The 25,878-nt window shown below is 43.2% G+C and overlaps 1 protein-coding gene and 1 pseudogene across 1 annotated transcript; one reads left to right on the top strand and one right to left on the bottom strand.

Moving 5' to 3' along the window:
• Window positions 1-601: 601 nt before the first annotated feature.
• LOC112070447 (actin, alpha cardiac muscle) lies at window positions 602-8,202 on the bottom strand. Its single transcript, XM_024137872.2, has 8 exons — window positions 8,097-8,202; window positions 5,161-5,314; window positions 4,750-4,878; window positions 4,244-4,439; window positions 3,322-3,483; window positions 2,913-3,104; window positions 1,456-1,637; window positions 602-871 (listed from the first exon to the last, which is right to left on the bottom strand). Exons 2-8 carry the CDS (start codon window positions 5,287-5,289, stop codon window positions 728-730), a joined length of 1,134 nt encoding a protein of 377 aa, XP_023993640.1. The 5' UTR covers window positions 5,290-5,314; window positions 8,097-8,202; the 3' UTR covers window positions 602-727.
• A 17,493-nt stretch (window positions 8,203-25,695) lies between these two features.
• LOC112070446 (poly(A) polymerase alpha-like) overlaps window positions 25,696-25,878 on the top strand; it is a 36,473-nt pseudogene continuing 36,290 nt past the window's right edge.

The following is a 25,878-nucleotide window of genomic DNA, read 5'->3' as shown; positions in this document are numbered from 1 at the left end:
TAAGATGCAAGGTAGATCAGTCACTCTTGACTCGCCTTTCAAGAAGGCTGCAATGTCGAATACAGAAATGACTTCAGATAAGGACAACTGGCTAAGGCATTACTTCAGATAAGGTCAACTGGCTAAGACATTACTTCAGATAAGGTCAACTGGCTACGACATTACTTCAGATAAGGTCAACTGGCTAAGACATTACTTCAGATAAGGTCAACTGGCTAAGACATTACTTCAGATAAGGTCAACTGGCTAAGACATTACTTCAAATAAGGTCAACTGGCTAAGACATTACTTCAAATAAGGTCAACTGGCTAAGGGTGCTGCTGTATTTTGAGTAAATTGATGAAGGAAACAATATTGTGTGATATTTGGATGTAGGCCTACTAGTCGTTGTGTTGAAATCGAAGATATACTGTTACCAGCATCTTCATTTGGGAGATATGCCTATAATTTCATGATGTGGTGGATGATGATTTAATTACAACAGTTAATATAACTGAGGGGCCAGATGCTTTGGTCTAATCACCATTATCATTTGACAATTTTATGTATTCAGAATGTGTGCTCCCTCAAACCCAGCAACAGATGACCAACAACGAGTATCTCAGTGATTATTGTTACAGACAACTATTTTATTACAACTGTATATACAGCACAAGACATAGGTAGAAATGCAAACAACAGAAGGAGCGTGAATGTGTATGGAGAAGGTGTGGGTAGATGGGATGTTTTAGAAGCACTTCCTGTGGACGATGGAAGGACCTGCCTCGTCGTACTCCTGTTTGCTGATCCACATCTGCTGGAAGGTGGAGAGAGAGGCCAGGATGGAGCCGCCGATCCAGACCGAGTACTTACGCTCGGGGGGAGCGATGATCTAGAGGAGGAGGTGGAGGAGATGTGGTGGGTCAGTTAAGAACTCAGAGGCTATTGTCCTTTCCTGCACGGTGCAGTGTACACGTGTTGCTTATTTGAATAAGAGCTGTGGGTATACAGAGTTAACCACTCTAGTCAAAATGCCATTTTTAGCATGATATTGTAGTGGATCGTATGGAAGGAAATGTAGAGGGTAGGTTAAGAACTCTTCAGAAGTTGTTGCTGCTCTCTAGCACAGTGGACAGACAGTGTTGCTTATTTTAACCAGAGTTGTGTGTACCCATGTACTGCCGAACACAAATCCTGTAGACCTACAGCTTATCCAAGGCTCTGATATTGTTGTAACTACTCCATACTATCATACCACTTAGAATACACGCCCAAGACATGGCTTCGTTTATAACTCGTGCCCTAGTGTGGACACCAAATTCCAATTCCCAAATTCCAAATTTTCTTCAAAGCATTGAAGAGAATTGGAATTTCATTGTACTTGCTGAACTGACTGGAATTGAAATGAAATTCACCCCAACCCTGGTGGACATTGGAACAGAGTTCCTCCTGTGTTGAATATAAATGTTCCCCCACCTTAATCTTCATAGTGCTGGGGGCCAGAGCAGTGATCTCCTTCTGCATACGGTCAGCAATACCAGGGTACATGGTGGTTCCTCCTGACAGGACGTTGTTGGCGTACAGGTCCTTACGGATGTCAATGTCGCACTTCATGATGCTGTTGTAGGCGGTCTCATGGATACCAGCGGACTCCATACCTGAGCAGGTGAGATGAGAAGAGACACTTAGTGAGCAACGACACCTCTACAGACAGGACCCTAGGTGACCAACAGGAGTTAGAAAGGTAAGGAATAGATGATGCTCACAGTAAATGGCTACGTATGTGGACTCTGTAACTGTAACTGAATGTATTGTCCATTGGAGACTAGAGGGCAGAGCAGTGCTGTAACATATATGGCAACCAGTGGAGGCTCCTCAGAAGAGGAAGGGGAGGACCATCCTCCTCAGTGAATTTCATTTTTTTTTAAATGTAAAATTCTTTTTTTTTTTTTTTCCTTTTTAGATAAAACTATACTAAATATGTTCACGTCACCAAATAATTGATTAAAACACATTGTTTCGTAATGAAGGTCTACAGTAGCCTCAGCAGCACTCTGTAGGGTAGTACCATGGTGTAGCCGGAGGACAGCTAGCTTCCATCCTCCTCTGGGTACATCAACTTTAATATAAAACCTATGAGGCTCATGGTTTTCAGTCTCGCCATAGACTTACACAGTAATTATGACAACTTCCGGAGGACGTCCTCCAACCTATCAGAGCTCTTGCAGCATGAACTGACATGTTGTCCACCCAATCAAAGGATCAGAGAATGAATCTAGTACTGAAAGCATAAGCTACAGCTAGCTAGCACCGCAGTGAATAAATGGTGAGTAGTTGACTCAAAGAGAGAGAAAGACAATAATTGAACAGTTTCAACAAATTAATTTCTTAAAAAATGAAGGAGAAGAAAGAGAGACAGACGGCCTACCCCGGCCAAACCCAAACCCGGACGACACTGGGCCAATTGTGCCCCACCCTATGGGACTCCCAATAACGGCCGGTTGTGATACAGCCTGGAATCGAACCCGGGGTCTGTAGTGACACCTCTAGCACTGAGATGCAGTGCCTTAGACCGCTGCGCCACTCGGGAGCTCCAGTCTAATGGAGTCTAATGTGAAAGTAAGTGTTTGGAAAGCTACATGGTAAGGTTAGGTAAGGAATAGATGAACCAGAGGTACGTACAGACAGACAGACAGACAGACAGACAGACAGACAGACAGACAGACAGACAGACAGACAGACAGACAGACAGACAGACAGACAGACCAGACCAGACCAGACCAGACCAGACCAGACAGAGGAGGAGAGAGAGAGAGGCAGAGGAGGAGAGAGAGAGAGAGAGGCAGAGGAGGAGAGAGAGAGGGGTAGAGGAGGAGAGAGAGAGAGAGAAGGGATCTGTCAGACCATGGAGAGAGAGGGAGGGAGATACGCACCAATAAAGGAAGGCTGGAAGAGGGTCTCTGGGCAACGGAAACGCTCGTTGCCGATGGTGATGACCTGACCGTCAGGCAGCTCATAGCTCTTCTCCAGAGAGGAGGAGGAGGCAGCGGTGGCCATCTCATTCTCAAAGTCCAGGGCCACGTAGCACAGCTTCTCCTTGATGTCACGCACGATCTCACGCTCGGCTGTAGGGGGCAGATTCAGAGTGTTGGTGAATCAAATTCTACATTAGGCGCTACATAAAGGCTACATAGAGCCTCATAGACTTACCAACTTGTAAGTCGCTCTGGATAAGAGCGTCTGCTAAATGACTTAAATGTAAATGTAGACGCTACGTAGAGCCTCAAAGATGTTCTCTCATCTTGTCTCTGTATAACTATATCCTGTATGTGTCCATCTTACCGGTGGTCACGAAGGAGTAGCCACGCTCTGTCAGGATCTTCATCAGGTAGTCAGTGAGGTCGCGACCCGCCAGATCCAGACGCATGATGGCGTGGGGCAGAGCATAACCCTCATAGATGGGCACGTTATGGGTCACACCATCACCAGAGTCCAGAACAATACCTGAGGAAAGGATGGAGGTGGACACAGATCACGGACCTACTGCTTTCACGTATAACTTGTGGTTGGATACGGTAGTGCAGGGGTCGGCAACAGATGGCCCCCTGCACTACACTAACTACTGGGCCGCAATATATTTGTTTTTGCTCCCCCAAAGTTTTTAGTAAAAAATTCTAATAATTTTTTTTTAAAGACTGCAAAATCACCAGGAATTCAGCAAAAAAAATTCTGTTCCCAAGTATTCCCACTAATAAAAGAGAGACATATGTGATGGTGTCTCAATGTAATGAAGGTCTGACATTTTTTGGGCTTACCTGTGGTCAATTTGCAGTGTACAAATGATTATAATTATGTTTCCGGCGACCCTGACCATCCACTCGGACAAGAACTTCCCATGGCTGAATCTAGTTGTCTATCCCTGTTGTAGTAGATCACTATCCCTATAGAGTCTCTAAGGTATCATGTGAGTAATGTGAGCAGCACTTGTTAATGTTAAAGCACGTCTTGATAGAAGTCAATATATTGCTTCTGTGGCATTACACCATGTCGTGTTTATTGTGGTTCTGGTAAATGTGATGGTCTGACGTCCTGTGGAAACTCACCAGTGGTACAACCAGAGGAAATAGAATAGAACAGCTTTATYTTTATCTTAAATGGTGTAAACTACGATTCATGTAGTGAAAGGTTGCATGAGACACAATAATGCACTGGATCTGAATTGTATGTTAATGTATGGAGCATTTCTCCTCTGCTCGTTTCTCACCAGTGGTACGACCGGAGGCGTAAAGAGACAGCACGGCCTGGATGGCGACGTACATGGCGGGGACGTTGAAAGTCTCAAACATGATCTGGGTCATCTTCTCCCTGTTGGCCTTGGGGTTGAGGGGGGCCTCAGTGAGCAGGGTGGGGTGCTCCTCAGGGGCCACACGCAGCTCGTTGTAGAAGGTATGGTGCCAGATCTGGTAGAGGAAGTAGAGGACAGACACGGTCAGAGACGTGGTTCTGGAACAATATAACACATTGTGAGATAGAGAAAGATTAAGCTGTCCCTTTGAAGTCATGCTGTTTGGCATAATTTAGCTCCAAAAATATTTCCTATGTTCCTTTTTTAAAATATTTATGTGTGTCGATAAGTCTTAACTTCATATTGGATAGTATCCTTCACTTCTTGTCTCTAAGTATGTGTGTATCTTGAGATATGAAGTACTGCTTTTGTCATCCTACAATCGTGTCCAATATCTCTAGTAGCATCTTGTCTCTCGTACCCACCTTCTCCATGTCGTCCCAGTTGGTGATAATACCGTGCTCGATGGGGTACTTCAGAGTCAGGATACCTCTCTTGCTCTGAGCCTCGTCTCCCACATAGCTGTCCTTCTGTCCCATTCCCACCATCACACCCTGCATAGAGAGGAAGCATAGGTCAGGAGGGTTCGCAATACGCACAACGCGTGAATCATACTTTACCCCAAATTTACGCATGGCTAGACGTGCGTGCTATTACCAATGCAACGCTACAAACGTAAACTACACTACATTATCTGTATCACTACATTATCTGTATCACTACATCACAATATGTCACCTTATAACCTCGTAACTTTTACGTCATGGCATAAGTACACAAACAAATCCGTTCGTAACCGGCAATGGCTATCCGTTCTTTCTCTGCAAGTAGCGTACCTGGTGACGGGGGCGTCCAACGATGGATGGGAACACAGCGCGGGGAGCGTCATCACCGGCGAAACCAGCCTTGACCAGGCCAGAGCCGTTGTCGCACACGAGGGCAGTAGTCTCATCGTCGTCACACATGATTGGTCTTGTTTTGGATGACCTTCTGTTGGGAGGAGAGACACGGCGGTAAGAGCTCCGTCTGGGCGCTAATTACAGTAACACRATAACAAACACCCAGTACATGAGATTATCACTAGACTGGAGGCTACCTCTATGCATTAACAGTTAAGCACTATAGCTACATTGATGCACCTGTTACATTAAAATACATCCTGACTGGTGAATTATCTTATCATTATGGTTTTATATAAACAGTACTGCACTGCCTATTTTCATGATATCAGTTTTTTTTTATGTTGTCATACTTTCACTATTTCGAAAGTGCAAATATTTCAAATGTTCCTAGAAAGACCTTTTCAAAAGTGTTGTTGAAATAACCTAGTCCTCTTACGGGCCACTGATAACCTATCTTCCCCCTCTTCGTCAGAGCGGCCCTGTAAAGCCAAACAGGGGCATAGTAGAGCCCCTCCACACTACTGTCTCTATTCTTAACCATGGCCCTTGTCATTCCAAACAGCAGCCACACGGAACACTACATCCCCTCCCTCTCCCTCCTCTACCCCGTTCCTCCCCCCTCCTCCCCTATCTCTAACAGAGCTATGTCACAGCTGAAGTAGCTTGTCTGTTGACAAGTAACAGTGGTGGCCTGGAGGTCCCTCAGCTGTCGGCACAACAGTAACTCCTGTTTCCCATGGAAGGGAGCTGGACAGAATGTGCTACTGTCCCTCCAGTCCCTCTCCATACCTGCCTCTATCCTTCCATCCATCCCTCTATCCCTTCATCCATCCCTCTATCCCTTCATCCATCCCTCTATCCCCCTCTCCAGCCATGGTCTGACAGACCCCTTCAAAGCAAGTGTTACTATCGCTCCAGCCCCCTCTCTCTATACCTCTATCCTTCCTTCCTTCCCTCTCTCTCCCTCCCTAGCCCGACTGCTCCCTTCAAAGCATGTGRTACTGTCCCTCCATACCTCCCTCCAGTCCACCTCTCTCTCTATCGCTTCATCTTTCTATCACTCTATCCATCACCCTCCAGCCAGCTTCATCCGTRTATCCATCACCCTCCAGCCAGCTTCATCCGTCTTTCCATCACCCTCCAGCCAGCTTCATCCGTCTATCCATCACCCTCCAGCCAGCCAGCCCCTGAGTCTGATCCCTCCAACCCTGGCTTGACAGCTTTCCTTTATTAGTGGCCTAGAGGCCTGGCAGCTCCCTTCATTAGTGGCCTGGAGGCACGACAGCTCCCTTCATTAGTGACCTGGCCAGTGGTCAGGAGGCCTGACAGCTCCCTTCATTAGTGACCTGGCCAGCGGCCAGGAGGCCTGACAGCTCCCTTCATTAGTGACCTGGCCAGCGGTCAGGAGGCCTGACAGCTCCCTTCATTAGTGGCACTGGTCAGGGTGCCTGAGGCCTAGTCAGGTTGCCTGGCCAGTGGTCAGGAGTCGGAAGGCCTGGTACTACACAGTGGCCACTCTGTCGCCCTGTTTTACCCCCCCCCCCCCTCTAATCCACAAGAGCCACAGGTCACTGTTCACACGTGTTGCCACCAGCATGGCCTGTCACCAGCATGTGTTGCCACAGCATGGCATGTCAATCAATCACAACAAGCCCTGGCTGCCGGGCAACTGCCGCTGTCCTGCTGTCTCTTTCTCCCCATTCGACTCCCTTCATTTATCCATTTCTCTCTTCGGCTCTTATTTTCTCCTAATATTCTTCCTTCACAATTTCTCTCAAAACAATTCCTTCTCAAGCTCTCTCATTAACGTCCTTCTCTAAAAGCCAATTAGAAGTAGGTAGACATCCATTGCAGGTGTTAACTCTACAGGTGATCCCTATGTGCTATCTCTTTCAATAGTAGCACCCGGCTGTTAAACCAAGATCCTGGCCTTTCTTCCCTTTCCAAAATGACAACAACACAGAGCACGACGCTCTCTAAGAATAGCTGACAAAGTGTGGATCCTTTCTAGCACTAACAAGTCATGTAGCCCTTTTCCTCTCAGCACCCCTCTCTCTGTCGTCGTCTGTCTGAAGTAGTCAATAATTCATTAAACAGAGCGGCTACAGGTACTGGGCAGTACCGAGTCCAATAGAGAAACAGTGTTATAGACAGTACTGAGTCCAATAGAGAAACAGTGCCACAGGGCAGTACTGAGTTCAATAGAGAAACAGTGTTATAGACAGTACCGAGTCCAATAGAGACACAGTGTTATAGACAGTACTGAGTTCAATAGAGAAACAGTGCCACAGGCAGTACCGAGTCCAATAGAGAAACAGTGTTATAGACAGTACGAGTCCAATAGAGAAACAGTGTTATAGACAGTACTGAGTCCAATAGAAAACAGTGTTATAGACAGTACTGAGTCCAATAGAGACACAGTGTTATAGACAGTACCGAGTCCAATAGAGAAACAGTGTTATAGACAGTACTGAGTCCAATAGAGAAACAGTGTTATAGACAGTACTGAGTCCAATAGAGACACAGTGTTATAGACAGTACTGAGTCAAATAGAGAACAGTGTTATAGACAGTACTGAGTCCAATAGAGAAACAGTGTTATAGACAGTACTGAGTCCAATAGAGAAACAGTGTTATAGACAAGTACGCAGTTCCAATAGAGAAACAGTGTTATAGACAGTACTGAGTCAATAGAAGAACACAGTTGCCACAGGGCAGTTTACTGAGTCCAATAGAGAAACAGTGCCACAGGGCAGTACTGAGCTCAATAGAGAAACAGTGTTATAGGACAGCTTACTGAGTTCCAATAGAGAAACAGTGCCACAGGGCAGATACTCGGAACATGAACAATAGCAGAAAGAAGACACTCACCAAGTTGTACGCCAAGACTGTGACTTTCCACTGAGATAAAAGGATGAGGGTGAGAGGTGTCCCTTAAATATGCCCCCTTGTCCCAGGATCAGCGGCCTGGAGCCTGGAGGCGGGACCAAGAGTTTATACAAGCCCAAATAAGAACTTCTAGATAACGGTTCACTAGAAAGTCTATCCTGTGTCACTCAGAGGCCTCCTTCCTGACGGGACGCCATCTAAAACGGAGTGTAGTTACCTAGGAGACGGAGGGTTCTAGTACCGCCCCTGACTGCCTGGCTGTCCGACTGGTACACAAATAAGGAATGGTTGGCAGAGGGAAGTGAAAGGGATTATTTCTAGATTTTTTTTTCCATTATTGTCTTATGGTTGATTATACTGTAGTTGGGTCATGATGAAGGTGTTAACRGATTGATGTGAAATAATTCTCTTTCAGTCTGACGTTTGACTTTTATAAAAAGAGAAAGATGATTAGCTATGATTAGCTCAGACAATGCAACAAAACTGTCAAGGAATTTCTGGCTCTTGGGATTTGGGGAGCTAAAATAGTCTACTGTTATATCAGATTTAGCCGGTCTGTTATTGTGTTATAAATGGAGAGAAGGAAAGATATATGACACACAATTCATCTGCATGTTTTACATAATTTGCATAGTGATTTGGATATTTATAATGATTATAAATTACTAAAGCATACATTGAGAATGTTTATATTTTTCTTTTGCATATGAACGTACGTCTCAAATAGCCWACAAGTGTTGTCGCTGAATATGACAGAAGCTTATTTATCCGTCAGGTCTGTTTTTGTTGATGAAMGGCATGATTTGTTTACCCTGTCCCACACCTTTTGGCTCATAACAGACAATCAAAACATTATTTATTCACGTCAATCATCCAATATCTCTCTACCGGTTGTCATCTCATCCCAACACGYAGTGAAATATTGAAGTCACAACTTAACACAGACCCTGTATTGTATTTACATAGCCTAACTGAAACTTGAAGCTTGTAATGTCAGCTCCATTCACTGAAACTGTCCTCCTGTCCATGACCCAGTGAGACAGTCACGTTAATATGACTAAGCTCAGTTAGGGGTGTTTGTCAGAGTGGGGGGGATAGGCGGAGGGGGTGTAACTTTAGACCCCCTTGGGGCGTCTCGTTAAGAAGTGGTTTGAGGGGCAGTCCAGTCTGTTGTGGGATAGTGGCTGTAGTGCAGGGCCTGATGAATGCAGGGTTTCACAGGGCCTGAATCCGCTGAGCCCAATTCTACACATTTTGCCATGGGGCATATCGAAGAASTTGKCGTTTTAAAGCAKATTTTCTGCAATTCTACACATTTTGCCATGGGGTGGATAGTAATTTTTGCAGTTTTAAAGCGAATTACCTGCAATTRTACACATTTTGTCATGTTAATGATATCTGAGTGAGAGTGACTAACAAAATCAAAAGGGGGCCAGGGGCCTATGACTTGTTAATCTGGCGCTGCTGTGGTGGGATAGTGCCTGTGGTGGGATAGTGCCTGTGTAGATTTTCCAGCAAAGAGCCATTGTGGTATGTTTGAGAGTGAAGGGCCAGAAACATGCCAGACAGCTGAGGGAGGGGTTAAGAGAGTGACAGACGGTAGGAAGGGGGATTAGAAGTTAAGAGAGGGGGGGGCAGGGAGAGAGAGAGAGAGAGAGAGGGTCCAGAGTTCAGACCCTCCTCTCTCTCCCCGTCTGCTCGGCTTGGCTCAACGGGTCTTGGGGACAGCCTGTGGCAGCAGCCGGGCGGTAACTTTGCTCTGATTGGCGCCTCTCTCTCCTTTTAGGGGCATGCTGGGTAACAGGTGTCGGCGGCTGCACATTGTGGCGGCTCCTGGAGGTAACATCCTCTGCCACAGCTCCTTATTCGTCACCACCCTCTGTGGGGTGACAGAGAGGCTTCTCCCTCCGTGCCCCCATACACTCTGGCTTTGTGTCCTATCAGGAGACAGAGGGTTTATTTTCTATATCGAGAGTCTTGGCCRGGTAAGGTCCAATAGGAATGCGGTATTCCATTTGTAGCTGCTATACTGTACTGTTGATGCACCTCAAAGGGAGWATCTATAGATAACCTACTCATTATGGCCTATTCTCAGCCTTTAAATAATATACGTGTTTCACACCAAAACATTRCTTCAAGGGTTCTTGTATCTATATTAAGCCCTTTGCGTTCTAACCTGCATACCGTTTTTTTTCTTCTCTTTTCGTTTTTATCTGTATTGTTGTTTATCACTTATTTTCTTTGGTGCAAATAAATTAAACCTAATATTGGAGAATAATTGCTGGATTGAATACATACAGTGCGTTCGGAAAGTATTCAGACCCCTTGACTATTTCCACATTGTTACGTTACAGCCTTTTTCTGAAATGGATTAAAATATTTTTTCCCCCCCCTTTATCAATCTATACACAATAGCCCACAATGAAAAACAGGTGTTTAGACATTTTTGCAAATGTATAATTTTTTTTAATCACATTTACATTAGTATTCAGACCCTTTACTCAGTCATTTGTTGAAGCACCGTTGGCAGCGATTACTGCCTCGAGTCTTCTTCGGTATTAGCTTGGCACACCTGTATTTGGGGAGTTTCTCCCATTCTTCTCTGCAGATCCTCTCAAGCTCTGTCAGGTTGGATGGGGAGCGTCGCTGCACAGCTATTTTCAGGTCTCTGCAGAGATGTTAGATCGGGTTCAAGTCCGGGCCTGTCTCTTATACACATCTAGATGTGTATAAGAGACAGGTCTTGGCTGTGTGCTTAGGGTCATTGTCCTGTTGAATGGTTAAACTTTACCCAATCTGAGGTCCTGAGTGCTCTTGAGCAGGTTTTCATCAAGGATCAATCTGTACTTTGCTCCGTTCGTCTTTCCCTCGATCCAGACTAGTTTCCCAGTCCCTGCCGCTGAAATACATCCCCACAGCATGATGCTGCCACCACCATGCTCCACCGTAGGGATGGTGCCAGGTTTCCTGCAGATGTGATGCTTGGCATTCAGGCCAAAGAGTTCAATCTTGGTTTCATCAGACCAGAGAATCTTGTTTCTCATGGTCTGAGAGTCCTTTAGGTGCCTTTTGGCAAACTCCAAGTGAGCTGTCATGTGCCTTTTACTGAGGACTGGCCTCTGTCTGGCCACTACCACAAAGGCCTGATTGGTAGAGTGCTGCAGAGATGGTTGTCCTTCTGGAAGGTTCTCCCATCTCTACAGAGGAATTCTCGAGCTCTTTCATAGTGACCATCGGGTTCTTGGTCAACTCCCTGACCAAGGCCCTTCTCCCCCGATTGCTCAGTTTGGCCGGGCGGCCAGCTCTAGGAAAAGTCTTGGTGGTTCCAAACTTCTTCCATTTAAGAATGATGGAGGCCACTGTGTTCTTGGGGACCTTCAATGCTGCCAGAAATGTTTTGGTACCCTTCCCCAGATCTGTGCCTCGACACAATCCTGTCTCAGAACTCAACYGACGATTCCTTTGACCTCATSGCTTGGTTTTTGCTCWGACATGCCCTGTCAACTGTGGGACTTTATATAGACAGGTGTGTGRCTTTCKAAATCATGTCCAATKAATTGAATTTACCACAGGTGGACTCCAATCAAGTTGTAGAAACATCTCAAGGATGATCAATGGAAAAAGGATGCTCCTGAGCTCAATTTCGAGTCTCATAGCAAAGGGTCTGAATACTTATTTAAAGGTATAAAAACCTGTTTTCGGTATGTCACTAGGGGGTATTGTGATGTCATTATGGGGTATTGTGATGTCACTATGGGGTATTGTGATGTCACTGTGGGGTATTGTGATGTCACTGTGGGGTATTGTGATGTCACTGTGGGGTATTGTGATGTCACTATGGGGTATTGTGATGTCACTATGGGGTATTGTGTGTAGATTGATGAGGACATCTTTTTATTCATTCCATTTTAAAATAAAGCTTAAATGTAACAAAATGTGGAAAAAGTGAAAGGGTCTGAATACTTTTCAAATGCACTTTATTGAGGAATTTCCTGGTGGATCTCTTCACACAACACAAGTCCTGTTAGAAACATTTGCAATACTGCCATATGACAGCGTGTGCTACACCTCCGCCCAGCCACCAGCCATCAAAAGGGGGAGATGGATGGATGGCGAAGTGTGGTGTCTTACACTATGTCCCGTTTCAGCTGGTGACCCAACACTACGAGGTTTTGGAGGCATTTCCACTTCCCTGATTGTGTGGCAGGTAGCCTAACGTTTGAGAGCATTGGGCCAGTAACCGAAAGATCGCTGGTTCGAATCCCCGAGCCAGGAAGGTGGGGAAAGAATCTGCCGTTCTGCCGTTGAGCAAGGCAGATATCCCCCAACAACAAATGCTCCTCGGACGCTGATGATGTCGATTAAGGCAGCCTTCTGCACCTCTCTGATTCAGAGGGTTAAATGTGGAAGACACATTTCGGTTGAATGCATTTAGTTGTYCAACTGACTAGGTATCCCCTGTTCCATCAGGATTATATGTGGGCATTTCTCAACTCAGTGGCTGTGTCCCAATGGCACTCTATTCTCCAGGTAGTGCACTACATAGTGGATAGGGTGCCATTGGGATGCAGACACAGTGTAGTGTCACTGGATGCTATGCTGTGGAGAGGATACGGGGTATATTTAGTGGATATGGCTTAGAGGTCGGTGATTTGTGGATAGTGCTGGGAGAGGCTACGGGGTATATAGTGTATTGGTAGAGCTGGGATGTGATGATGTGCCTGTGGAGAGGCTACGGGGTATATTTAGGAGTGGTGAAGGCTGTTATTAGTAGGTACACAGCAGATACAGAGTTCTTCAGGATTCCCTTTGTACACCAGTGTGTTCCTGGCAGCTGTCAATGAGGGAGGAGAATAGTAGATGAGGATGTGAGGCGAGAGGAGAATAGTAAAGTGAGGGAGGAGATAGTGAGGAGGGGAGGAGAATGTAGAGGTGGAGAGGGAGGAGAATAGTAGAGCGGAGAATGGATGAGGGAGGAGGGAGGAGAATATGAGGTGGAGAATGAGTGATGAGCGGAGGAGGAAATAGTAGAGTGGAGGAGGGAATGAGGAGGAGAATAGTAGAGTGGAGGAGGAGGGAGAAGATAAGTAGAGTGGAGGAGGAGAGGAGAATAGTAGAGTGGAGGGGAGGGAGGAGTGATGAGGGAGAGGAAGGGAATAGTAGAGTGGAGGGGGGATGATCTGAATATACAAAATACAGTTAACTGTCAAGTCCGGTTTTCATTTGAACTCGAGAGCGCCTCCCTGAAAGCGATTATGAAGAACTTTTGACAGTGTTTTTTATTTGTTTTAAGATTTGAACGGCTAATCACCAAAGTAGTGTGGTGGAAATACTGCATGTGTCCTCTGATGTTCATCGAGCTCAGTCACCCCAGCTGCTGACGTCCATGTTTAATCCGTTCCTAGACAAACAATAGGAAACATGTAAAGACATTCAACAACATGAACTGTCATGCATAAAGCAGAACACTGAAGGTATAACAACAGATAAACAACATGAACTGTCATGCATACATAAAGCGAACACTGAGATAATAATATAACAACAGATAAAGGAACGATTCAAAACGAACATCATTCTAATAAAGTGGAGAACAAATATATATTTTGTTACCATCAGGGGTGGAATGGAAAATAAATCACTCTGGTTACCCACCAAGTTTGATTCAGTGACCACAGGTGACACCAAGAGCCCAGTGAGAGTTGACCAGGATACAGGTGAACACCAAGCCCAGTGGAGAGTTGACCAGGATAACCAGGTGACACCAAGCCAGTGAGAGTTGACCAGGATAACCAGGTAACACCAAGCCCAGTGAGAGTTGACCAGGATAACCAGGTGACACCAAACCCAGTGAGAGTTGACCAGGATAAGCAGAATAGGTCTGAAACTGGTCATACTTTTGGGGGCTTCTTCCGTATAAGGTGAAGCAGGCGGCCCAGGATGTGTCTGCTGTGCTGTCTCTGACAGCTGCCTGGCCTGCCTTGGTCAACCCCCCAACACTGTGTGCGTTGGTGTGTGTCTCAACCCCCATCAGCAATGGGTAGTCATCCGTGTAGGCAGCAGTTCCATTGTTCACAAATGCTTTTTAAAATGCACTGCACCTTGGTGGACGTGATTTTTGTTTACCATTCAAAATGACGTCTTTATCCATCACAGGCTTGTGCAGCCTAGCAGTGTGATAAAAAAAATAAYYKKWMMRRTTAAGTGAAAATCAAGCTAGAACTAAACAGTCTCTTGCTTGTGGTGGTGGGCCATTGGTATATGATGGCCCATTGGATATTCATTGCAAAGGACTTTCATTGTATTTTAGGGCCACCAACACATGTTCAGTTCACGGCAACATTTTGACTTCACACCTGTTGTTGGGTTACTGGGAGTGAGAGACTACTGAGAGCAACTGTGGGGAAGGAACCATGGCTTTAGATAGTAAAACAGATAAGCAGTTTGTCTGTTTTCAAAGAAATGTGCTTTGCGTCATAAAAACAACAACAAACATACTACTGAACTGAATGACACCGAGGGAGGAACAAAATGGAGATCCTTGACAGCAGGCTAATTGTATTCTCAGTCCTTAACACTATGTGGTGGGATGTGTGTGCCACATGRCATCTCTAACAGCTGCTGGCAGTACAGCAGTAGACAGAATGCACCGTGAGAGGCGTGTCAATCAAGAACAGCAATAGAAATATTACTCAAATCGATGTGCGTTTCTCACTGTAAATCACTGACAGACAGTAGCTGTCAACAGAGGAGTGGTAGTCAGCCATGGCACCATCAATTCTCTGRTTCCTGAGGCCCCTGACTGACTCTAGAGGTGAGATTATATTGACTACTTAAGAGCTCTATACTCTCTGAGACAGGATTTAGATGCAGTTGGACACCTTGTMGAGCCGTGGTGGGAAAAGTACTAAATWGTCATACTTGAGTAAAAGTAAAGATACCTTAATAGAAACTCAAGTAAAAGTGAAAGTCACCCAGTAAAATACTACTTGAGTAAAAGTCTAAAAGTATTTGGTTTTAAATATARTTAAGTATCAAAAGTAAATGTAATTGCAAAAATATACTTAAGTATCGAAAGTAAATCATTTAAAATTCCTTATATTAAGCAAACCAGACGGCATGATTTTCTTGTTTTTGTWATTTATGGATCACCAGGGGCACACAGTAGGGATGACCAGGAATGTTCTCTCGATAAGTGTGTGAATTGGACCATTTTCCTGTCAAAATGTAATGAGAACATTTGCATGTCAGGGAAAATGGATGGAGTAAAAAGTACATTATTTTCTTTAGGAATGTAGTGAAGTAAAAGTTGTCATAAATAGTAAAGTAGATACCCCAAAAAACCTACTTAWGTAGTACTTTAAAGTATTTTTACTTAAGTACTTTACAGCCCTGTTGTTGAGTACGCTCTAAAGAAAGACCACGTGAGAAGGTTGGAGCATGAGTAAGTCATGCAATTTAAAAAAAGCTGAAAATAAGTATGAAATCAGAGTATTTTATCTGCATTATTACTTATTTGAATTATAACTGAATTCTCAATTCAAATAGCTAAACAGTTTGTCATCTACTGCCATTCTGTGAATGTGTGTTACAYTTTACTGCCAGGTGACATGTGTGTGTAACTGTGTTTTACAGGGTGTTGTTATTGACAGGCATTCTGTTGTGTGGTTGTGTTTTACCGTGTGCTGAGAGAGGGACCTGTAGGAGGGAGTGGGGCAGTTTGAAGGCAGATGAGGTCGTGCCGACAGTTTGTCACATAGTGTCAGCTCTATAAATATGTGAAGTGCTTTGGAAGTTTCCATGTCAGCACTAACCCTGTTGTTGTCCTGTGCTGCTACAGGTGTGTGGTGGTTGGGGGAGTGTGTGAGGGGAGGGGTTACTGTGTGTGTGTGTGTATGTGAGTTGCATTGCACATACTGTATAATGGCCTACAATCACCTGTCCTATTGTGAATTACATTCATATCAACACTAAACAGAGTAGTTTACAAGACTACTTGAGGTGAGTTTTGGAGGAAGACCCTGAATGATTGGTCAGATTTACGACCACACAGCTGAGGAAGACTTACTGTAGTAGGCCTAAATCACCAAACAAAACAAATCAAGGGTGGAAGAGAACTGATGAAGGTGTTTTTGACAGCGAGCTAATAGCTAGCCTAGAAGTCATGGGGAGAGTTTAAATATGTGACTGACAAAAATAGCATTTATTTCATTATATTTTTACACTAACTGGAGAACAGAGCCATCTTCTGCCCAAAACTCCACCAAATACCCTGTTAAAAAAACAAAAACATTTCTGCATTGCATTTGATATAATATGAAATATGCATTGAACCCATATAATGTATTTTTTTTCATGTCTATTTTATAATTTATCTGAGCAAYATATAGTGCTCCCTTTTGCAAATGKACTTATTTCATTGGCTGAGGCGATGTTAGCAACCTCAAAGCGTTTCCACAGCAACAGGAGACATGGTGGACGAAAAGAAAGAAAGTTATTCAACTATTGATACGTATTCATCTAAAATGTTTATTTTTTTGTTACTGCGTGTATATTCTGTCAAATGAGGATGGTCCTCCTGCGGCTGCGGATGAGCCTACACTGCAAGATCGGACTTTCCAAATCGTTGGAACTATCTCTAACAGCGAGGGGAGAATCCCCCGTTTTGCATTAGAATGTTATTCAGTGAGTATTTATACAACGGGTGGGTCTAATTCTGAATGCTGATTGGTTAAAACTACATTCCAGACAGTGTCTATTCAAGCAATAAGGCCAGAGGGGGTGTCGTATATGACCAATATACCACGGTTAAGGGCTGTTCTTAAGCACAACGCAACCCGAGGTGCCTTACTGCTATTATAAACTGGTTACCAACGTAATTAGAGCAGTAAAAAACGTTGTCATACCCGTGGTATATGATCTGATATACCACGGCTGTCAGCCAATAAGCGTTCAGGTCTCGAACCACCAAGTTTATAATCCACAAYTTACCACCGGCTAAATCTATGACGTTAAAATGCCTATTTACTCTGTTCCATTTGACTGCGCAATCCACTGTCTCATCAGCKCAGTCAAAAAACGTTGTCTCAGGCCTAACAACACCCGTGCCAATATATCCTCCAAACACCAGGGTGTGTTGGCTTGGAGTTTGCAAGAGTTCCTGTTTTTGGGCCTGGCATAAATATTATCCGTACCATTTATGTCAGKGACCTTGCAGAGTTTGTATTTTTCTATGGGGCCATTCCATTATGTTGATGTTAATTTACTGCTTATTCAAGGGTATCTGTCAGAGTTGGGGTGGAAAAAAAATACTAATCCTACAATTACTGTTTACTTTAGTCAACAAGGTTAATCCAGAATGTTATCGACCACAAGACAGAAGACATTATTTCATCGCTGTGGATGAATCCAAGAACACTGGAGGATATTGTCCCATGTGGCTCAGATGGTAGAGCACAGCGCCTGCCTTCGCCAAGATGTGGGTTTGATTCCCATTTGGGACCAGTATGAAGCGTTGGGCCAGTAACCGAAAGGTCGCTGATTCGAATCCCTGAGCCGACTAGGTGAAAAATCTGTATGTACCCTTGAGCAAGGCACTTAACCCTAATTGCTCCTGTAAGTCGCTCTGGATAAGAGTGTCTGCTAAATGACTCAAATGTTGTGCTCGGTCCAGGGAAGATCAAGAAAATCCTCCAAGGAGGAGGCCTACCTCACTGAGGCTCTGACGGTATGTCTAATTTGATCCCCGTCTCAGGTTTAGGAAATCTTATTCAGAAATGACAATGGTCAGTTGGAGCATATCTTCACTATCCTGGTCCCAGATCTGAGATCTGTTTGTTTGACAGTCTTGACAACTCCTATGCTCAACAATGGGAGGACATTGGCACTGCAGCAGTAGATCTGGGACTGGTCTAAATWGGAGCATCAGTTTGACCAAATTATTATTCTTTTTTAATTGCACACAGATGTGGATTACTGGAGTGTCAATAACCAGACTTTCTGAAGGATACCTTTATTCTCCACTGGGTGTTCAAGGCTGGAATTGTTGATAAAAATCAACCGGGTGGTGAAGGAATGCAAACTGTTGAGACAACTTCTAGTGAGTGGTCCAGCTGTGGTATTAACAACAAAAAGCCTACCAGCATCAGTTTATAATTGATGTATTATAGGAGTACAGGGCTGTAGCAAGTACACAGCAACGATGAGTGTACCATGGTATTATTGCCTTATACCCATACTCAAGCCAGACATAGAATATTGAGATATTGTGCTGTTTGTTTTCCAGTCTGTCTCCTGGGCCCTCCAGCGGTAGGGAAGAGTACTGTGGCAGAGATACTGTGTAAACATTAAAATGCACAACATCAAGTTCAGAGGTCATCTAGAAGAAGACTCAGATTTACTCCGATTTTCTGTCGTTCCCAAAAAGCGTGCCTCTTGTTTTCTGATAACAGTTCTGAACTATACATTTAAAATACCTGTGTGTCAAAACCATGAAAATCCAATATGCAGAAATGTATGTATTTTGCACATTTTTGAAAGGTAGAGTCAGCGAAATTACGTGGACATTAGGGGCAAGGCAGATATTGCAATGAGCGAGATGTAACACTTCGCTCTCWCACAGTATCMGCACATGTGCACTGGTTCWTAACGTGGGAAACAAAAACAGCGTAGAAGTTTAGCTTCGCGCTTCAACGCTATTAGTTGTTGCGGACATTGACCCACTATGCMYTTTAKTTTGCATCRACGTCATATCGCTGAGTCTTCCTTTACTACAAAAACGTATAKAAATAAATGTATCAAATATTCTATTCCAGGAGGAGGCTATGAAAGGGGTTGAGCGGGAGAGTGAAGAGTCAAAAGCATTTCCCAAGTTCATGGAAATCACCAGTGGCGACCCCTGGGTGATGACCAATCATATCGAGTGGTTCCCATGACGAATTTGACGTTATGCAACCCATCGCTGGGGATTTTCTTCAGCAAAGATGGTTAATAAAAATACTAGGAGAAATTATAACGTCATGAGTCATGCAACAAGAAAAAAAACTTAGATAACGTAGATAAACGATTACGCATGTCAAAGTTAATTTACGAACATCGCTATTTAACAAGCTAGCTGACTACTAGCTAACATTAACCAGCTAGGTAACGTTAGCTTTATGGATGTGACATTGTAATTCTGGTTGTTTAATGGTTTTAGGGWCTCCTGAGAAAACCAGCAAACCAYGCTTTCGTCTTGTGAAAACAGTGGATGCAAAGAATCMAAGAAAGCATTTACTGCAAATTGAATGTWCAYTTTTGTAAGCTTGCCTTGACATTTCCCATGCAATGCAGCTGAAGTAACGTATCTAGCTATTGTCTTGCTTGTGGAGTATAAAAATACCTGTATGCCCATMGATGTGTTGCTAGCTATGAAAAGTTAGCCGATCTGTGTATTAGTTCAGAACCTAGCTATGAACCTCAGCTATCATAGCCTGTTGTAATTGACTTCAAAACAGTCTGAATGAAGCCTATGGATTGAGTAGAATATAATAACGTTTTGCCAAGGATGCAAGTCCTATATACATGTAGTTATTACCAAGCGTGAGATCCTCACATTGTAGCCTGTACATTGAATATATTCACCGATCACGTATTCTACTTTGGCAAATAAAGGTGCGGTTCAMGTATGAATATCTGTGAGACATTTCCGTCATATCCAATACCAGTACCAAACTCCATTCTTGAATGATGCTGTGTATGTATGACAATTATAAACTTCCAAGTGTTTACCAATCCGGGTCCTGGGACCTCAATGGTTACACATTGTAACTATGCAATAGACTAGAAACATGAGTTAAGTAGTTAAAAGGCTGATTTGTAATTCATATATACAGAAACAGAATAATAAAAACAGTACATTACTTCCTTTGCATCATGTAACTACTATAAAACCAGTTCATCTCAATATCAAACACTTATTTTACATTGATCTGAGGACACAGGATAGGTGTAGTATGGCATCAAATGAGACTTCATTTCAACCAGTAGAGAACGTGAAACGGAAACGCTATAGTGTTAAATATAATTGTAATATATTCTAAATAAAATGTTCAATCTGTACTTCAATGCACATCTGGTGTCCATTATAAAAAAACATGAAAAGAAAGTTGGGGAGAGGTGTGAGAGACAAAGAGGTAAGAACAGAGGAGCAGGGAAGACAGCGTATGATTAATGAATTACAGGGTTACCCTAATATTCTCTATATCAGTTACATAAGTGTCTCTAGCCATGTCTCCTAACAGCCTCGGGTCCCCAGTTTATCCTCTCACATCAACCTACCTGGAGACGGGAGAAAGAATTAATAAAAAAACAAGGCGTAATCAACACTCAATCATCAGTAGGTGAAATGCAAAACTGACCTTGTCTTAACTTTGGGACCACAACATCTCTATTTCAATGTAAAGCATCTTTAATAATACTTCCTGTTGACCCGACCAAGTAAACTCTCAAGTAACCTCTCACCTCTGATCATGCTGTGCCCTCTGTATGCCAGTTCAGATGTGGGAGGGGTTCAGCTGATATAACCTAGATGATTTAGGGAGAAGGGGATTAAGTAAAGGACAGAGACTGTTATTGAGAAAATAATGTAGTTAAAGAGACAGCGTTCAATAGGAATCTGTGTGTGGTCTCACCTGGTGTCCACACTAAGTGGCTGCAGAGTTCTTTWTACTGAAAAACAGACATGACAAACAATATAGCGTAGTATTCTAAATAATGAAGCGTCTTACTATTCTCCATMGTTGGTTCTCTTGCGTATTCTTTGAAGGTGGAAGGAGCCACAGTTACACCTGAGCCTGCTTACTGCACAACACATCAGATTGATACACAAATGTGTAGGTGTGGGTTATAGGGTGTCTAATTGTAAATAATAATAATAATAATATGGGCGACTCTTAAAAGAGCCTGTTTTGTTTTTGTACAGACATCACCCTCACCTGAACAGCACCCTCACCTGAAGTAGAAATCAAAAGGAAAGAAACCTGGAATTGAATAACTGCAGTTGACATAGCTACGTAAATGGGAGAATACTCTTATTGCAATGTGGATGGCTCTTAAGAGCATTTGGTTGTGCATAGTGTGGTCTATGGTGTTGCCAGGGAACAGTACCCTCTTTGAAGGTGGTGGTGAAGATCTCCCGCACATGGATTGCCTCCTGTGCTGAGTTGTTTGCCCCCATCCTTGAAACATCTTGTAGACCTCTCCTCTGGCACAAGGCAGCAAGCTGCAGATCCCCTCCTGGTCCTCATGTCCATTAAGTTATGCAGGACACAGGTAGCCTTCACACGCCTGAAGGCCCTCAGGAGGCAGTCCCAGATGGCCCTGGTCACCAAACCTTGCAGTGTAAAGRTGGCTAGATAGCTAGCTAGTTACGTTAGCAGCTCATTTGAGTTAGACTGCACTGTAGCTAATAATATAGTTTACATTMGAAATGTATTTACTTACTTGAATAGGTTCTCCCAGCCATGTGGACAATTGGAAACAAGGCAGCAAAGTTTGTTTGTCACCAGAGCGGTTTAGAGCATATTACCATTTACCTGTGAATAAAGTAATGAAATGGAGAATGGATTAAACCATTTACTCATTTAAATAACCAGACCMTCATACAAACTTGCTATGCTGAATTCTTGAGATGCACAATCGAACGTGCTGCTATAATGCTGCCAGCACGCCCACAAGTGAGCCACTCTGGGGTGGCTGAAAACAGCAATTTACCATGTGCTAGTGTACACGAGCCGTCAATGCTCAGGTCCAACTGGCCTCACTTAGAGGGACAGCATGGAGCAAAATGAAGGTGTGTTCATATGCCAGTTCTTTATGTGAAGGACACCTGTTGAGGGAAGTTTGTTCTCAAATTGAGATATGGTAGTATGTGTGTATGGAGTTGTGGCACGAGTTGTTCCTGAYAGCATGTTTGTAGATTTTATTTAGACTCGCTGCCTCGTCTTATCGTGTTGGATTTCAAATGGTTGTTTTTGTAACATTTCTGAAGCGGAGTTAGTGGTTTCATAAATGTTATTCTTGCAGGTCACCACAAGGAGTCGCTAGAGCACGATGGGAATCAGGACATCCCYGCCGGTCAAACCCTCATGACACMGTGCCAATTTTGCACTGCCTCATGGGTCTCCCGGTCACAGCCGGCTACGACAGCCGGGGTTTGAACCCYGGTCTGTAGTGACGCCTTAGACCGCTGGGAGGCCACCTGTGTCTGTTTTGCAGATTTWATTTTCTCCCTGGAGGCATCTGAWGACTTAAATGGAGCGGGTGCAGAACCAGGCATAGGGTGTGGCAGATTAGACACCTTACTCTCAAGACAAGTACCTTAGCCAGCTGAAGAAATATAGAATGTGGAAGATGAAATGGTTCTGAAATACTTTTGACATGCTGGAGAGTCACCCAGAACACAATTGGTAAGGCTAGAATATAATACTGAWTTAGCCAAAGCATTTCAAAACCAATATTCAACCTAATTATCAGAACCAGTGTATAGTAATTGTAGTAAATTGATTGAATAGAGCTTAACGCATTGAYAGGAAATCTGTCAGTTTTTCATTGTCTGTCAGAGGTGAACAAAAACCGTACTATGATGGAGATCACCACCCGGCTGGTGGGGCATTTCCGGAACTACGGACCCACCCCTGAGGACAGAAAGACTGCGTTTAGAATCCCTCATTAAGTCAAGGTCCACCCACCAAAAAATGTGTTTTTCTGTAACCCAGAAAACAGAACTGCAAAATATCAGTAACACTATGTAGCTAACGTTATGGACATGAATATTGTCTGATTCAAAACTTGTAAAAGAGCATACGTTCTCTTTAATCAAAGTTATGATATTTGGCATCAAAAATCACAGCGCATCTTGGATAATTTCCCTAGCAACACTGCCGTTTCACCTTGGTTACTTTTGTTTCCACACTGGTGCACAGAACCGTGTGTTCGTCCTTGCATCAGCTCAAGCGATGCAAGGACTGATCCAGATGAATCCCAAAACTATGAAATATATTTTGTCTGTGTACAGTGGTTCTCAGTTATTGGAGGTTTTGGCAGCTGTATTTAGTCTACAAGAGCCATCATTGCTCTTGCCTGCTAGCCAAACTAAAGAAAAATATGTTTTCTAGTGTAACCGATGTGAAATGGCTAGCTAGTTAGCGGGGTGCGCGCTAATAGCGTTTCAATCGGTGACGTCACTCGCTCTGAGACCTTGAAGTAGTTGTTCCCCTTGCTCTGCAAGGGCCGCGGCTTTTGTGGAGCGATGGGTAACGATGCTTCGAGAGTAACTGTTTCGAGGCCAGGTAGGAGCGAGGAGAGGGACGGAAGCTATGCTGTTACACTAGCTAACACAGCTCTCAAATCTACTAAGGACCCCACAGCTAAATAAAGCACTGTTCTGGCATCCAAAAAAACAACAACTATTTACCATGTTTCAAACGCTTCTTAACTCATATTATTTGGGGATTCCTTCGGTCTGGTAAARGCGTTGCTTTCTGCAAGCATGGACAACTGAAATCAAATKAAAWWWTTATTTGTCACATACACATGGTTAGCAGATGTTAATGCGAGTGTAGCGAAATGCTTSTGTGAAKGTGTGYAACAATTGTAACCGAGATGTAACATGGCAACCTCAATGTTGCTAGTTAAAATGACACAAAAAGCGCTGATTTCAAAATCAACCGGGTGGTGATTTATAATATTGTGCAACTTTTACAATTTTGAAACCATAGTGTTCATATTCGTAAAATGTTGACGTTTTGCAGATTTGTTTCCTGGGTCACAAAACGCTTCTATCCAGTCCTCTCAGATCTGTGAACTCTTAAAACCACTCTCTGTATACCGTCGAAGAGTGGGCCACCAGCAACAAACCATGGAGCTGTAGTTGTTTAGCCGAGTTGTTAGTTGTGTATCTTTAGAACAGTCACGTGACTGGGTGAAGAGGCAGGAGCTGCTGGAGGCTCGCTTCCTATCCCCCTGATAAACTACCGGATACCCTCTCACTGAGGGCACGATGGAGTGCTGCAAGGCCAAGCCAGACGACCCTGTAGACTTCCTGGTAATGTCGTTCCCCTCCTAGGGTAAGGACGTATGATGTCTTATGACGTATGATGTCTCATCATGTCTTCTCTACTTTTGATGGCCTTAACTTCATGTTGTTGTGCAATTATAATATTGACAAAATTCCAGTGAAACTTTCTGCTTTTCATCGGCAGGTTTTCTTGTCATGGTCCTTAATTTATAAACACAATTTTTCTCCACACAGATATTATATATGGTATAATCGGGATATATTGTATAAAAATACTTCTTTGTTTTTAGAATATTGGTTCCGAAATAATATCCTATTGGTGAGCCAACTGGTAAATGCAGAGGGTATTTTACTCAGTTATAAGGAATTCTTATCCCTTTACAAGGTCCCTGTAACACCTAAAGATTTTGCAATTGTTTTAGACGCCATTCCCTCAGGTGTTGCTCTGTTATTCAGGAACGTGTCAAGACCTGACCCTCAGAGCCTACCTTCTATTGACCCTGTTGACTCATCAGTAGGAAAGATTTGTTTCTCTTTTGGTCCATTCAACAACAGAGCGATACGAACCTTGTTTCAGCAGGATGTTGTATCTATACCTTATGTCATGCCTTATTGGAATGGATTTATTGATAATATCTGTTGGGAAAAAGTTTGGATGTTGCCACGCACATACCTACTTGTTAACAAAATTAAGGAGGTTTCCTTTAAAATTATTCATAAATATTATCCTGCCAACCACTATAGGAAGAAGTTTAAGGAAAACATCAACTCAAATTGCTCCTTTGGTAATGACCACACAGAAACAGTGTTGCATCTTTTTTGGCATTGTATACATGTAAGAAAACTGTGGCAAGACATCAGTAGATTTATAATTGAACACATTTATGAAGATTTTACACTATTGTGGAGAGATGTACTGCTTGGATTCTTTACATACGATAAAAATAAGCTGAAACATTTTTATGTAATTAATTTCATTATTCTTTTGACCAAATTTCATATACACAAATGTAAATTTACTAACAAAAAAACAAATTTTCTTACCCTACAAAAAGAAATTGAACTGTATTTTAAGACTATTAAATACTCTACTAACAAAAAAGCTGTTAGAATTGTAAGTGTATGTATGTCCCTTAAGGTCCTTGTGTAATTGTAATGTGATATTGTACCCCCTAGCGCGATTGTCCATTATATATAATCTATATATACTTGTGTTCCCTTATGTACTTTCTGTATTGATTTGTTGTTAATTTAAAAAAAATATATATATATATATATATTTAAAAAAAAGGGACGTAAGATAACTCAGAGTACTTACTACACAGAGCTCTTAAAGCTTACAATTGGCTCATTTATCGCCCCTCTCCCCTGAAACTATTCCCCAGGTCGTTGCTGTAAATGAGAATGTGTTCAGTCAATTTGCTTGGTCAAATAAAAAATAAAATGCCCATCTATTTTAAAAGACTACAGTTCCCATGTGATAAGTGTGCTCTACAGTATGACGTTAACACAACCCACTCACCGTGCGATTTTTGCAGACCGCACAGCTTGAACACGCGCCATGTTTAGAGGAAACAAAAGGTGTAAATCCCACTGCTCGGTTGCTGGTTAAATAACATAGCTAGCTAAATAAAATAAGAAACGAGTATGAGAAGGGAATTTTGGGAAGGCTGATTGGACTTGCTGGAGGTTGTTTCAATGGCTCTG

The sequence above is a fragment of the Salvelinus sp. IW2-2015 genome, unplaced genomic scaffold (genome assembly GCF_002910315.2).
Source record: "Salvelinus sp. IW2-2015 unplaced genomic scaffold, ASM291031v2 Un_scaffold1332, whole genome shotgun sequence".
In the NCBI taxonomy this organism is placed as follows: Eukaryota; Metazoa; Chordata; class Actinopteri; order Salmoniformes; family Salmonidae; genus Salvelinus; species Salvelinus sp. IW2-2015.
The sequence above is the reverse complement of the archived record's forward strand: the minus strand, read 5'-3'. Positions and strand labels throughout refer to the sequence as shown.